Source organism: Martes martes (genome assembly GCF_963455335.1).
Source record: "Martes martes genome assembly, chromosome: 7".
In the NCBI taxonomy this organism is placed as follows: domain Eukaryota; kingdom Metazoa; phylum Chordata; class Mammalia; order Carnivora; family Mustelidae; genus Martes; species Martes martes.
Window position 1 is genome coordinate 33,780,047 of NC_137894.1, and position 14,106 is coordinate 33,794,152.

Here is a 14,106-nt window from a genome sequence, read left to right on the forward strand (position 1 = left end):
TTTAGTCATCAGAGCGCTCAAAAATGAATTAGGTGTGTGTGAGAGCGGCATCCTGTCCTTGGGAGCATTCAATGGCGACCTAACAGGAACAAGGGTTAGACACCACTCCACGGGAGGGACCTCGGCCTAGGTGACAGCCGAGTCCCTCCCTGCCTCTCAGACTTCACGACTTTCATTTCTCAGACTCTCAATTTCCATCCACCGGGTTTCCTGTTAACAAGATCCAATAATCTTTAAATATTTGTTCACTTTAATTTCTTGGTTCCCAAACACATTAAACTCTGCTTGCTTCCCACCCCCACTCCAGGGGACGGCCCTCAAAGAGCTTGCTTGTGTAGACAGAACAGGGAAAGCCTTTGCCGATTAGACCTTCCCCCAATACCGCCCATTCATTCCAGGCGCCACCAACTGCCCCCCCCCATCCCTAGAGCCCTCTGTCCCCTCCCTCCCCTCAGATAACCCTCTGCCTCCCTCCCCCACCTTCCCAGACTCCATTGGCCAACTCCTGCCAGGAGGAAAAATTCTCAATTCATCCCTGTGGGGTTGCCATGGCAACCCCCAGCCACCTAATCCCCCTTGGAACATTATGCAAATCTCCCTTTGCCCCTCAACAGGCTGTAAAAGTCACATTACCCTTGCAGAAGCAGCTCGTTAAATTTTGGGGGTCTCCCTGTAAGGTCAGCACTACAAATGGAACATTGGCTAGGACTTTGTAAGGACAGAGGCTCGCTGGGAAATCCGGGTGGCAGGAAAGGAAAATGAGGTGTCAGGGGAGGGGACAGGCTGACTGTGGGCAGACACAGAGCCCCATTCTAGCCACCCACTACCGAGTTCACAGCCAATAAGCAAGACCATCCCTCTTAGACTGAAAGGGTCAGAGCGTCCTCTCCCCCCAGACAAGAATGGCAGGATCATAGTCTGAAAAAATCAAGACGGTTACTTAGAAATTTGTTCATGGGTCAGATGGGACCACCTCCCAAACCACCACCACCACATTCAACATCTCAGTTTACAGATAAGGAAAGCTGGGCCCAGAGGAGGCAAGGAGCTGCCCTAGGTCACAAAGCCAGACAGTGGCAACCAACTCTCCCAGCTCTCCAGCCGGAATTCTTCCCCTGACACCAAGGGTTCACACCTGGGGGACGATTTTGCTCCCCCAGGGACCCTTGGCGATGTCTAGAGAACAGTTAAGGGTGTCACAACTAAAGCGGTGCTCCTGAGAACTAGTGGGCGGAGGCCAGAGGTGCTGCTAATCTTGGGGAACACAAGACAGCCTCACCCCAAATAATTATCCAGCTTCACATGTCAATAATGCCCAGACTAAGAGAGCCTGATCTGCGTACGGCGGACCCACAACCTACCCAATTCTTCAACGCCTTGTCTGGGGTCTTCCCAGGCCCGGAATCTAAGTCCTGAAGCACATTCAGGTGCGTGTCCTGAAGGCAGCCATGTGGGGAGACCATGCCTTGCTTGATATGGCCTGGGGGACAAGCGGTCCGGCCAGGAGTGAAACAGACTGAGTTTCCGGTTCTGAACCTGCTCCCGGTCTACCGGGGACCACCAGCCAGTGCCTGACCCTCTGCAGACATCTGTGCTCATGGCTGGCATGCAGGGCCAGCCAGCTGCACGTGGGAGGGCTCTGGGAAGTCCTACAACATCCACGGCCCCAAGAATCTCGGCCTCACTTTTGGAGGCCTTGGCAACTTGTGGGACTACATCCTGCTGGGAGAGGACACTGCTGAGGCCTTCCTACATGCCGGACACTGTGCGAAACAGTCACTGTATATCCATCACCCTACACACACTCCTCCTAGCGCTGCCTGTAACTGCGGGGTCAGAGAGAGGAGGCCATGAGCCATGTGGGGCTAGTGGACGTTAGTTACGACTCAGTGTTATGACTCAGTGTCAAACTCAGCTCCTCGGGCATGGTAGCCATGTCTCGGACGGCACTGCTCTGGCAGGCAGGGGTTCCCATTCTCCCCCCAGTACAAACTGAAGTTCACAGAGGTCCCACGGTCAGTCAGCCCCAGGTCACAAGACCAGGGGATCTTGATGGGGGACTCAAACCCAAGGCTATCTGACTCCTAAGCCTGTCACTTTGCCACCAGGACTGACCACCTCCTGGCAGCTGGTGCTCAGCACGGGACTGCCAGGACACCCCTCTGAAAACCAGTGGCTTCTGACGGAGAAACTCGGAATCCAGCACTGGCACAAAGATGTCAGGAATAAGTCTTAACAGGGACAGGCCCCGGTCCCCACTGGGGAGCCTGGGCAGGGGGAAAGTGAGGGAAGGTCAGGTAGAGGAGGTCCCTGTGGAAATGGGGTCTGACACGGGTGAGAACAGAGAAACTCCAACAGTGGGAGAGAGAACAGTATCTAGAAAGCACTGTACCCGCTCTCTTTAAGTAGTCCCTACAGGCTGTGTACTGCGCACAAGAGGCTGGCATCAAGCCAACAGTGAGAGGACTCCAGCCAGGGCAGACCTGCTCTCCGAGGGCCTCGGGATTGAAGAGGGTGGGACACAGAACACCGGGCAACACCAACCACCAACTTCAACCGCTCCGTTAGGATTTCTGCCCTGAGGCAAAGCCAGGTAAGTACTGGACTGCTGCCCTCTCCAGGAGTGAGGGGGCTCGGAGGAAGGCACCGCTTCCAGGAAAAGCAACGGGGAAGGGTTTAAGGAGAAGCTAAAGCTCCTTTGGGCCCATCAGTCCTGGCCCACTCATGGCCTCCACCTGCTGGGTCTCACGCTCACTCTGTTCCCATCGGCCACCGAGCCCCTCGCTCCAGACCACTTGGGACCACCTGTGCTCCGGGGCTCGCCAAGTCTGCCCTACCTCTTCCTGCACAGGAAGTTGGAGACTTCCTGCCCCCCCCCCCCAGACCAAGGACTGACTCCCATCCTTCACCCACTGGTCTCCCCCAGACTGCCCGGCTCTTCCCAGCAGAAATCGCCACTGGTTCACCAAGCATGCCCTTGACCCAACAATCAGTTTGACACTCAGGGTCCAGACGGACCTGTTGAGGGCTCTCCCTAGGCAAGTATTTGGGTACTGGGTAGAAGGCCTCCCCCCTCCTCCTCCAACCTTCCGGTCGGAGACTGGCTGGTGGTGTAGGAGTCTAGAACCAAAGTCTTCACAACGAACCAAGAGGAGACCCCTCCCCTGCCCCTCCCCTGTCCCCAAGGCGCTCCTGGTACCCCCAGTGCTGCAGGACTGTGGGAAGGGCTCTTGCTCATTTGAGTCTCCTTGCGAGGGAAGATGTCACTTTTGGGGGCAAACAAAAAAGGAACTTCTACCACTGGGCTAGACTAGATGTCATTCCGTTTTTTAAAAGAACAACAACAACAACAACAAACAGTTAAAGAGTGTGAACAGTGCTCACCAAGGATTTAAAGGGCAGTAGGATAAGGCCGTGGCATGTGGAACTCCTCGGCCAAAGAGACGTCCAAGGCATGCCAGGCACGGTTTACCAATTTACCTCCGAGCCACTGACTCTCCCCTTCCTGCCACTCGGTTCCTTCTCGGAATCCCAGTTCAGCATGTTTTCTCTTCCTCATTCCTTCCTCCCCCATCTCTGCTTTATCATCTTCTTCCCCACTATCTCTTTCCTCACCACCTCCTATCTTCCCTTTGTACATCTGAACTGCCCACAGACCAAGACGAAACACAAAAACAAGACAAAACCCTTAAACTGTATTAAAGACACGTTAACACAAAAGCTCAACGGGACACTTTTACGCTTCTTTTCTCCAATCACAACTTTGCAGCCCACAGATCTCTCTTAGAAGCTGGAGGAAACCTATATCCTTCCCAGAAAGTCCATAATGCTCTACAGGGTCAGAGGAGAACCCCAAACTAGAACGTTGCTCTCCACGAGTCCCCCGCAAAACATACACTGCGCACCCAGTATGGGCCCAGAATCACGCAGGGCTCAGGAGCCCCAGTGAATACAAAACGGTCCTACCCCTCGGGGTACTCACAGAGACAGCATTCCGCACACACCCCCCAGCCCCTGCTGCCCCATCCAGTTTAAGGACACAGCCCTCTAGTGCCCTGGATATACCCAGGTCATCCTCACACCCCATGCTCTGATGCTCTCCTCCCGGCGTGTGTTTGTCCTGCTTCCGAATGCCTCTTAATTGGGGTCTCTAAGATGAAAAGGTCAACTCTGCTTTGCAAACGACCAAGTGCTACAGAAATACCGAGAGTCGATGGTATTACAATATTTGGAAAGTCACAACTTTCAAACTCTCTGCCCTCCACAAAGGCCCTCGGCTGGAATTACTTGGTGGTGGTGGTGGTGGTGGCAAGCTGCCACAGGACCCCAGGCCCCTGGTGGTGTCACTCACATGGTGGGTAAACGGAGGACACCCCTTTGGACATACAAGCCAAGCCCGTCCACACACAGTCCTGGCCTTTGCCACAGCCGGACTCCAGGCCCCACCCCTGGGAACCTGGTTCTTTCTTCACCGGTCAAGGATGCCACTGGTGAAGGGGAGCTTTGGGGTGAGGGGGATCTCTGCCCGAAGGGCTGAGTGGCATCGTCACAGTTGTGAAGTCGGCTGGGGTGGAGGGGAGGGAGGTTTTGTGCTCAGGCAAAATCCCCAGGGCTGAGAAGATGGAACCCCTGGTTAAGCCCCAAGCCCTGCATGAACCTCCACTTAAGAGTGAGTCCCTGCCCTACGGACCTTCGAGCTTTCTAGAGGGGCCTCTGCACAATGGACAGCCTCCCAGAATCTGATTTGAAAGGGGCCAAGGGCTCCACGGTCCCCGATGTGCTTCTCCAGTGAGTAGAGCCTGCCCCCACAGAGGTCCCCCCCCCACCCTGGGGACACAGAGGGCTCCCTGGAAGCCTTCCCCCACCTCCTCAGGCTGTGACATCCTTAGCCAACAAAAGAACTCCATATCCATACACAGGGGAGAACAGCCCTCCCGAAATAACCCCCTTCCCCAAGTTTCTCCTCAGCCCCCAACCTGAGGGGGAACATGTCGTGTGAAAGGCGAGAGAGAGGAAAGAAAAAGCCAGGGGACAGGAGAGGCGTGTGAAGAGGAGCCAGCATCTTGGCCGGGAGTCTGCGAGAGCATTTGTTGAAAACAAGATATTGTCCCTTTAAGCATATAAAAACAAGGCCCTCGAGCACGCAGTTCTCACTCTGGTACACAATTATGGGTGCTTTCAGCTGTCTAGCACTACTTCAAGTGCTCTCTTAAACCAGACTGTCAATGGCATGTTGAAAGCTATTTCGCTGGCTGCTATCATTAATAGCAAAGTGGAGAGAGCTGGCTGATGAGAATTAAATATGGGGGAGGGGCGGGTCAGAACCAGTCATTACAGAATTACCCACACGGGGAAAGGAGGCAATGCCACTTTGGGGAAGAAAGGTCAAAGCGGCAGGCTGGGGTGGAGAAGCAGGGCCCAGAGGCCTCCGCCAGCCCCAGGCGTCTGCCCCCCACCGCCTCCCCCCCTCCCTGAGCCCGCCCCAGGCAGATGGACGTGGGCCAGCCCTGCAGAGCCATATGGGGACAGAGGGAGCCGCTGAGGCGGGAGTGTGAGAGCAGAGAGGCCTGGGAGATCACTTTGCTGCAAAATGTCACCACCTCGCCTCACTCCCCAAGTGGAGCCCCACGCCCATTCCCCCCACCGCCATTCCAACTTGTGGACTGTGCTTCCGCTGGCCTTTCCAAGAGCGGCTGTCACCAAGAGAGACAGAGAGAGAGAGAGAGAGAGGAGCTGAGAAGCCTCCTCCTCCTCCTAACCCCTGCCCTCCCTTTTAAGGCTCAGGTAACAGCCCTTCGGTGTAGTCTTCCTGGACCCGACTTGACTCCCCTTTCCGGGGATGAATAAGCTGTTGTGTCCTGGGTGCTCCGTTCGGGTCTGGGTGCTCCTGTCCTGGGTGCTCCTCGGGGAGCACACCGGGCCATATTAGTAGCACTTCCCTCACTGCGCTCCATGACTTCCTGAGATGCCGACTCCCCAGGTGAGGGGATGGTGTCTTATTCCGCTGTATAACGGGCCCCAGCCCACACCCGGCACATCCCAGCCCCTAATAACCGCTCTGGCAGGCATCCAACCCCCTCATTTTCCTGATGAAGAAACTGGATGCTGAGCTGTAGGAGGAGCCTGCAGAGCTGGGGGGCCACCCCACAATTAAAACCCTCACTTCCTCCCGCCGGGGCTCAGGGAATCTGGAATCCCACCCTCTGGCAAGGCGAGGAATTCGGAGTAAAGGAAAACCAACGTATTTCCTGAGCACCTATTTCGTGCTAAGTGCGCGTAACAGACCCCAGCCCAGGGGCTTCCTCCATGGCTACAGAAACAAGATGATGAAGTGTGAGAAAGGACAGCCCGCGTGTGCCACAGCAGAGGGGGAACCCCACTGAGATTTGGCCTTGACCTTGACTACCTTTTCGCCCCATGTGTCCCAGTATATTGTACAAACAGATTCGGACTGAAAACACTTCCCTGTGCAGGAGGGAAAAGGGCACTCATTCCTTGACCGACACACTCCTAGGATAAAATGGAAATGAAGGGCCTTCCACACAGACCAGACCCTTCCTATACTAAGTGGAGGAGGAAGAATCCAAAGAGAAAGAAGAGCTCTGTGCCCTCCGGGGGCCACTGGCCCAGGGGAGTTCACTGAAGGAATCTTATTAAGAAGCCAGGTTTCTAACCCAAGCTCAGTGTCCTTGAGTAAGAGGGGGAGCCATCCATGTGCCCATCTCCTGGGTCATCCCAGTGATCCAAAGAATGATAAGGGAAAGAGCCAGAGAACCACACCAACCCTGCTCGGACAGCTCATTCGGCAGTGAAGACCAGGGGTCCAGAGAAGACTGGGGTAGAAGGTAGTCTGGGGCCTGGAGCTCAGCAGACCCCAAAGCTGACCAAGGCAGGCCCCCGAGGCAGTGAGAGGACCTGTGAGACTCGAGGAAGATTGTCCTGCGTGACAGTGACCAGCCGGGAAAGGTTAGGTGGAAACCAGGGCCTAGGAGGGGTGCCTGGATGCCCAAAGAAAACACTAGTCCAGATCTCTTCTTAGCTCAACCCCGATGCCACAGAGACTGGCACTCCTTGGCGTGGACTCTGTAACCTCGCCACCTGCTGGCTCCCTCTGGCCACCCGCACCTGCTAAAGTGATGGTCACAGAACTTCAACTTGTACCTGGAGACCTTCCAGCCAAGGCCCTAATTACTGGAAGGATGGAGAGGGGAGGGATGGAGATTTGCCATCTCCTTCTTCAGCCCCGTGTTCATGGTTTTCTGTATCCTCAGGTAAAAAGTTCACAGGTTGTACCACTTTACCTCGCCAGTGGACCTTCCCTCTGGGGCTGCTAGTTATGCACTGGGTTTATTATTATGCACATCAAGTCATCGGTTGTGCAAACAGCGGGCAATTCGGAAGAGGACTGTGGGAAAAAGTGTCAGCTGATAAGGTTATACAACCCGAAATGGGGTACTTTGTACTTTCGTACACCCAGCTTTGAGCCTTAGCCTCTTGAGATTATAAGGCAGAGAAAAGCAGGAATACTCAGCCACAGAGGGCAATGGCTTAGTAAACAAATATGCTTCACTTCTCGAGTCCTGCTAAACAGAGACCGGGGGAACGGGAAAGAAGGCTGCAGAAGCAGCCCCAGCACTAACACGGGACTGGGTGACTGGGTCAAGCTCAGCTCCCCTCCTGTGCCTCAGTTTCCTCATCTGTAACATGGAAGGTTCGGATGAGAAGCCAAAGGGCCCTCCCAGTTCTGGGGTGCCAAAAGAAACTCGGAGGAAGGGTTCCTCCTCTGGGCTTACAGAAAAAAGGGGACTGTTAGGTGTTGGCATGGAGCTGCCCCAGAGTTCCAAATGCCTCAAGTCCTCTTTTGAAACCTCAGCGCTGACTGGGGGAGGTAAAGACAGCCTGACCCAGCTTCTCCCACCTCAAACCCAACGCCCAACAGGTGCTTTGGGGCGCTTCTTTCTAAGCCAGCTTTCGAACCGGTGGCCGGCACTGGAGAGCCTCAGCAGAAACAGGATGGGAGCCAAGGAGCTGGACAGCCACCATCGCCTCCCTGGCCTCGCTGTATCGCTCTTGACGTTCTGCCTGGAAGCAGGAGCTTGGAGGAGGTGGGTGACCCCCTCAGAGCCTGAGGCCTGGCCTGTGGTTCTGTAATCTTTGCTCTGCCATACTCAGGGAGGTAGGCAGAAGAGTAGGAGGAAAACCCATTTATTACTTCTCTGGGATCTGACAGCTTGGAGAAAGAGCGAGAAGGAGACAGAGAAACAGCCAGGAAAGCAGCCAGCCCCGAGTGAGTTTTACCTCTCGGTAAAATAAAAATGGGCTGGACACACTTTGTCAGCTGCTCTCTGTCAATAATTGCGGCCCAGCTGGCGGAACCTGAGGTTCCCAACTAATAGGCATTTCTTTTCTTTTTTTTTTTTTTTTTTAAGATTTTATCTATTTATTTGAGAGAGAGCCTGAGAGGGGGGAAGGTCAGAGGGAGAAGCAGACTACCCGTGGAGCTGGGAGTCTGATGCGGGACTCAATCCTGGGACTCCAGAATCATGACCTGAGCCAAAGGCAGTCGCTTAACCAACTGAGCCACCCAGGTGCCCCAACAGGCATTTCCCATAGAGACAGCAAAGGAGAGCTTTAAAAAAAAAGTGTGTGTGTGTGTGTGTGTGTGTGTGTGTGGTAGCGGTTGGTGGAAAGAGGGGGTGTGGCGCTGCAAGCAAGCAGGCTGAGGACCCCCCCACTTCCCAAGATGCTGGCTCTAGACCTCACCTATTACATAAAGGTACACCCAGTCCCTGCCCCCATCGCTGAGCTTAAAGATGAAGAATCCAGTGTGTTTGTTCCAGGCAGATGTAATCACACGAACAGTCAAGTCTAGAGGGCAGGACACTGCATGAATAATTCAAGCACTCCAGTCACTTGATTGTGTGTGCAGATAAAACACCAGTCAACCGCTAAACAGGTCAGCTGATAAACTTGTTTGCTCAGGCCTAACCACCATCCGCCAAATGCACCCAAGACCCACACTACAATTAGTGGCTGGGCTTTCTTCTGCAGAACCCTCACAAGCCTAGGGAGTGGCCGGCCTCATTAGGTCAGCGCTGCCTTTCTCAGCCCCGGTTTCTTCACCTCCTTGCGTCTTTGCTCCTCCAACGCCACAGGGCGATTACACCCAACGCAAGACTGTGCCCTAAACCCTGCAAAGGCCCTGGCACTCAGAGCACACTCGTCCATGCGTCCATGCTCGGAGGTCAAGGGGAACGGCCTGGAAGGCAATGGGGAGCAGGGAGTGGGGTCAAAGTGCTCAGTGGGGCAATCCAGAGGTGTGGCCTGGAGTCCCAGCTCTGCCCCACTGGCCTCCCTGAAGCCTCAGTTTCCCGGCCTCTACAAAGGGTGCAAGGAATCCCATCTGTCTGCCTCTAGCAGCTGGGAGGACTGTGAGACTATGTTGCCAAACCTCAGGCATTCTCCCCCTAAGAGCCCAGTCTGGGGAATTGCCAGAGGTCCCAGACGCGCACAGCTGCTCTTGGGGCAAACCCCACCACCGAAGGCGTTCTGATGGTTAACTCTTCCGGAGTTCAGAGTCTCCCCAGGACTCTGGGAACACCTCTGCTCCACCGGCCAAGGTGGATTCTTTGTGCCAAAGAACCATCCACTCACAGACGTGGGGAACACCACCCATGCAGACCTCAACATGCAACAACATATTACACCTTAATTATGAAGCTCTTAGAGTAACTGCTGCTATAAATTTTAAACCTGGGTGCAATTACCCTCTTTAAACACACCCAAGATACTAAGCACTGAGGGGGAAAAAAGAGGGGGGTGGAGAAAGGGAGGAGGTGGCACCTTGCCTAATACCCCAAGATCCTTGAACTCCTGAGAACCCAGGGCTGCTGCTGGCATTCGGACTGGACGAGTCAGATCCCGCTGGTCCCACTTAAAATTTGGATAGAACCTGTCTCCAGTTCATTCTTCTGAAGAGAAATATCTTTACGTACCAAGCCGGGTCTGCTTATGATTTCCGTGGCTCAAGAAGTAAGACCCTGGTAGCCTTCCTGTGCCTTCCTAAGGAGCTCAGAATCCCTCAGGAAGCCACAAACTGGCTTCCCACCTTGCTCCAAAAACTCGGGCCCCTTTCTGGCTGCCCTCTACCCAACACTGGGGCTCCTCCAGTACCAGAAGGAAACCACAGATTCAAAAAGCTCTATAGGAAGCCGCTAGAGCAGGTGGTGATCTACAAGCATTCCTGGGTCACCTGCCCTTCTCACCTGCCTGGGTCCCTGCGCCAGGGACAAAGAACAAAATTTAGACCTTGTAAATGATTGTTCATTTGAGGCAGAAAATCCATTCAAGTCACAGTCACCAAAGGCTAGAATGAGTCAACAGCCTTCTGAGATTTCAAGAACACCAATTGTTAAAAAGAACAACCGGCCTGGGCCATTTATTTGTGCCAAGTCACTTCTAATCTCTGGCCAAGCCAAATTACAGGCAGCCTCTCCTTGGAACACAAATACACAAACAGGCCTCTCCCACAGCCCAGCCTGGCGCACCCCGGACTAGTTACTGATATGCACGGAGATAAAGGCTGTTTGTATTTGCTAGGTTTGAGGTATACTGTTATTAGAAGAGTGACAATTCGAGGTAGTTTACATATCCATCAAACAGCGGCACACTAGCAAAACGGGTTTGACTTCAGGATTTCAAAGCTGAGCTCAACTACCAGCCATCCCCACAGTTCTGGCGAGGCTGCCCCAGGGCAAGTTACTTCACCTCTCTGCTTCAGCTTCCTTCTCCGTAAAATGGGAACCCAGCCGCCTTCAAATGAAGATAGAGAGGAGAAGGCGGCCTTGCAACCGCAAGGCACTTTAGCCAAAGTTCATCCTGGATTCCTGTTTCTCTGCAGTTAGTGGCTTGTGCCCTTAAATTCTGACAGCTCTGCCTGGCTTTTGAGTCTCTTGAAGTTCAATCTTATCAAGGTAGAATATCAAATTTTTGCACGTGCGCGCGCGCGCGCGCGCGCGCGCGCGCGCGCACACACACACACACACACACACACATACCCCTCCTGCGTTCCCCCTCGAGAATTTTACATTAGAACACTTCAAAGCAGCCAGTCATCCCCACTCTGGGTTTCAGGAGTGTGTAAAGCAGATTCTATAGGTACAACTTTCCCTTTGCTCCTTTATTGTCCACCAAGATCCAAGACCGGGACTAATTTCGCAAGCTTGATGGCTAAAAGATTCAACATGTCCAAGAAATCAGCGACGCCTCAGACCCTGCATTTTGGAGACTGGATCCGTTCACTCTTCAAGGGGAAGGAGGAGGAACACAAGGACTAGGCTCATTTTCAAACAGGAGGGGCTATCAGAAACCCACGGATTATATGTTTTTAACCATCAGATTTTTTAGAAAGAAAACCACTTACCTGCTTGTGCATTTCAATGTTCAGGCCGTAGGACATCTCGTAGTACTAAAAGTGAAAAGAATCGCCGTTAACAGGCAACACACTGATCTGTTCACTTTCCAAAGTCAGCTTTTGGGGTAGGTTTCTGGCCAAGTCATACTTATAGAATATGTCTGCTAAAGGAGTTCAGCCCAAACCCGAAGCCAGCTACAGAGAGGGGTTTAAGAGCTGACAGTGGGCGAGTGCTGTTCTCTCCTCTACAGGACATTATATATGCAGTAGTGCGAAGAGCAGAGCCCACCCCCTCCCACAAGCATCCCATGTGCCATATATCCTGTTTATACAAGGTTCGGGTTCAACAGGGAATCGTGTGTACACTGGGACCCTCTTGTCCTCTGAGAGTTATTTAGCAATGTGTCGAAGGCCTCTTATGTGGAAAGCAGTGCAGGGAGGCTGCTTAAGTGCCTTCCATGTCCTCTCACAAACGAAAGACCGAAACTCACTGAAACAGACACTGGGAAACGGGTGAGAATTGATCTCCTGCACCAAGACTGACCAGATTCTCCAGTTGGGGTATCCCTGAGGAGGGAGGGGAATGGAGGCAAAGGGCTTTCAAAGGCTCCTCCAGGCTCATAAAACCCAGAGGGAGGCAAGGGGGAGGCAGAGAGGGCTTCTGTCCCACTCTGGCCAGATCCCAGGGCTGCAAAGCAGCAAAGTTTCCAAACACTCCCAGGAGGTCTCTAAGGGAGATTCCTCCAACCCTGACGTGGGCTGATCCAATGCTATCTCACTAGCCAAGACGGGGCAAGCAGCCCTCTGGGAAACCTTGAAAACACAAATGAAAGGGGCATAGAGGTAGCGCCCAAGCGCCCCGCCTGGAGTGGGGTTTCTCTTTCTGCCCCTCCTCTCACCCACCCTCCTGCAAATGGCCCGGGCTAAGCGGGGGGGGGGGGGTGGGGGGGGGTGGTTGCTGACACCGGCTCCCAGAGCTACCCTGCGGCTGGCTTGCCGCCGCGTGCTTGGGACCCCGCTGCAGGGTCCCCGGACCCCCGCCCCTGGCCCGCCCCCGCCCCGGCCCAGGCCCAGGCCCGCGGCCGCCTCTCACCATCACGTAATGGCGCTGCATCTCCGTCTTCTCGTTCGCCAGCTTGTCGTACTCCACTTTGAGGCTGCGAGGGCAGGAGGAGCCGGCTCAGGCCTGGAGCCCGCGCAGCCTCCTCCGAGGCTCCAGCGCCAGGGCCTCCGCGAGCCACTTTCCTACGTCCTGACGCCCCCGGAGGTACCCCGATCATCCCGCAGTCTCGAGGCGGAGGGGGCTCTGGTCCCCGCCGCCGGGAGGGGAGTGAAACAACTTGAAACTTCCCGCGGGCGAGCGCGTGGACTTCTTCAGGCCGCGGGGGACGGGGGCGGGGGGCCCGGCTCGCGACCTCCGGAACCCGGAACGAGCCCCCCGGTGACACCGACCCTCACCTCGCGCGGGCCCCGCGGGCGGCCGGCAAAGCCGGGAGGCTGCGGGCAGCAAAGGGTTAAGGCGCCGCGCTCTCGGAAAGGGGAAACAAAAGGCGGAGGCCCGGGCTGCCCCGTCGCCCCGGGTCGGGAGCCCCCACCGTCCCCGCGAGGGGTGGCAGGAGCCGTGGCGGGGACGCCCCTCCCCGCCGGCCCCGGGGAGGCCCCCACCCGCCTTACCTGTGATATTGAGCTTGCAGGAACTGGAATTCGTCTTTGATCCTGTCACAAGACTCAGCCACCGTGAATTTAAATCCCGGCTGCCCGGGTTGATGGGGAGCCTGGAGCCCGCGAGGACAAGACAGGGGAGGGGGCGGGGGCGTCAGACAGGGCTCCGGGCTGCCCCTGCCCCTCGGCGGCTTCTGCCCGTTCCCCCCGCCCAACCCGGGAGGCCACCCTCACAGCCCAGAACGTTCCTAGCAAGTTTCTCAGCTGCCCGTCGAGGCGGGGCGGGGGGGGCGGCGGTGGACGCCCCAAATCCCTCCCCATTGGCGGCCGGTGCTTGCATCCCCTGCACGAACAGGCTCCCATTCCCAAGTAAGACAGGGACTGGGAGACAGCTGGGTGAGTTGGGAGAGGGGGCGGGGGGCAGCGTGAAAACAAACAGTGCCGCTGGAACACGGGCAGCCCCCCACGCCACTCGGGCGGAATTAACCTCCTCTCTCAACGGCGCCCCCCCATCCCTATCCCCTTTGTGTGAGCGCGCGCGCGCGCGCGCGCGCGCACACACACACACACACACACACACACACACACACACCATAAAGGTAGCAACAAGCAAAATGGAGGTGCCAGATAAACTGCCTCGTTTACCCTGCCATGATAGATGCTTAAATAAACCGAGTTGCAATTACTCACCGGATGTCTGCCTTGCGGATACATGGCAGGGAGGGGTCGTGATTCCGAGAGCGTGGAAGCGCAGAGAGCTCTGGCCGGGGAGGTGCGGGGGAGGGGGGAGCCAAGCTCCAGCGGGGGGCGGCCGGGAAACCGAGAGCTCGCCCCCGGCCCCCCCAGCCCGCTCTCGCAGCGAAATCCCAGAGTCGGGCGCTCGCCCCAAGTGGAGACAAAGAGCTGCGGAGCAGGCGGCAAAGTCGTCGGCGGGCGCCGAGGCCGGGCTGCGGGCGCGGGCTTTGTGCGCCTAGGGCTCGGCGGGCTGCGGCCGGCCGCCTTCCCCCCGCTGCGTGGAGCGCTTCAGAGCC

The 14,106-nt window shown here is 55.8% G+C and overlaps 1 protein-coding gene across 6 annotated transcripts in view; it reads right to left on the reverse strand.

The window, feature by feature from the left end:
- TLE3 (TLE family member 3, transcriptional corepressor) overlaps window positions 1-13,872 on the reverse strand; it is a 45,781-nt gene extending 31,909 nt beyond the window's left edge. For all 6 annotated transcript variants that reach the window (XM_080808775.1, XM_080808774.1, XM_080808772.1 and 3 more), the window contains exons 1-4: window positions 13,766-13,872; window positions 13,088-13,188; window positions 12,507-12,570; window positions 11,423-11,467 (exon numbers count right to left, since the gene is read on the reverse strand). In XM_080808775.1, coding sequence (XP_080664901.1) covers window positions 11,423-11,467; window positions 12,507-12,570; window positions 13,088-13,188; window positions 13,766-13,789 — 234 coding nt within the window. In that variant the 5' untranslated portion in view covers window positions 13,790-13,872. The remainder of the gene's footprint in view (window positions 1-11,422; window positions 11,468-12,506; window positions 12,571-13,087; window positions 13,189-13,765) is intronic.
- Window positions 13,873-14,106: the final 234 nt, after the last annotated feature.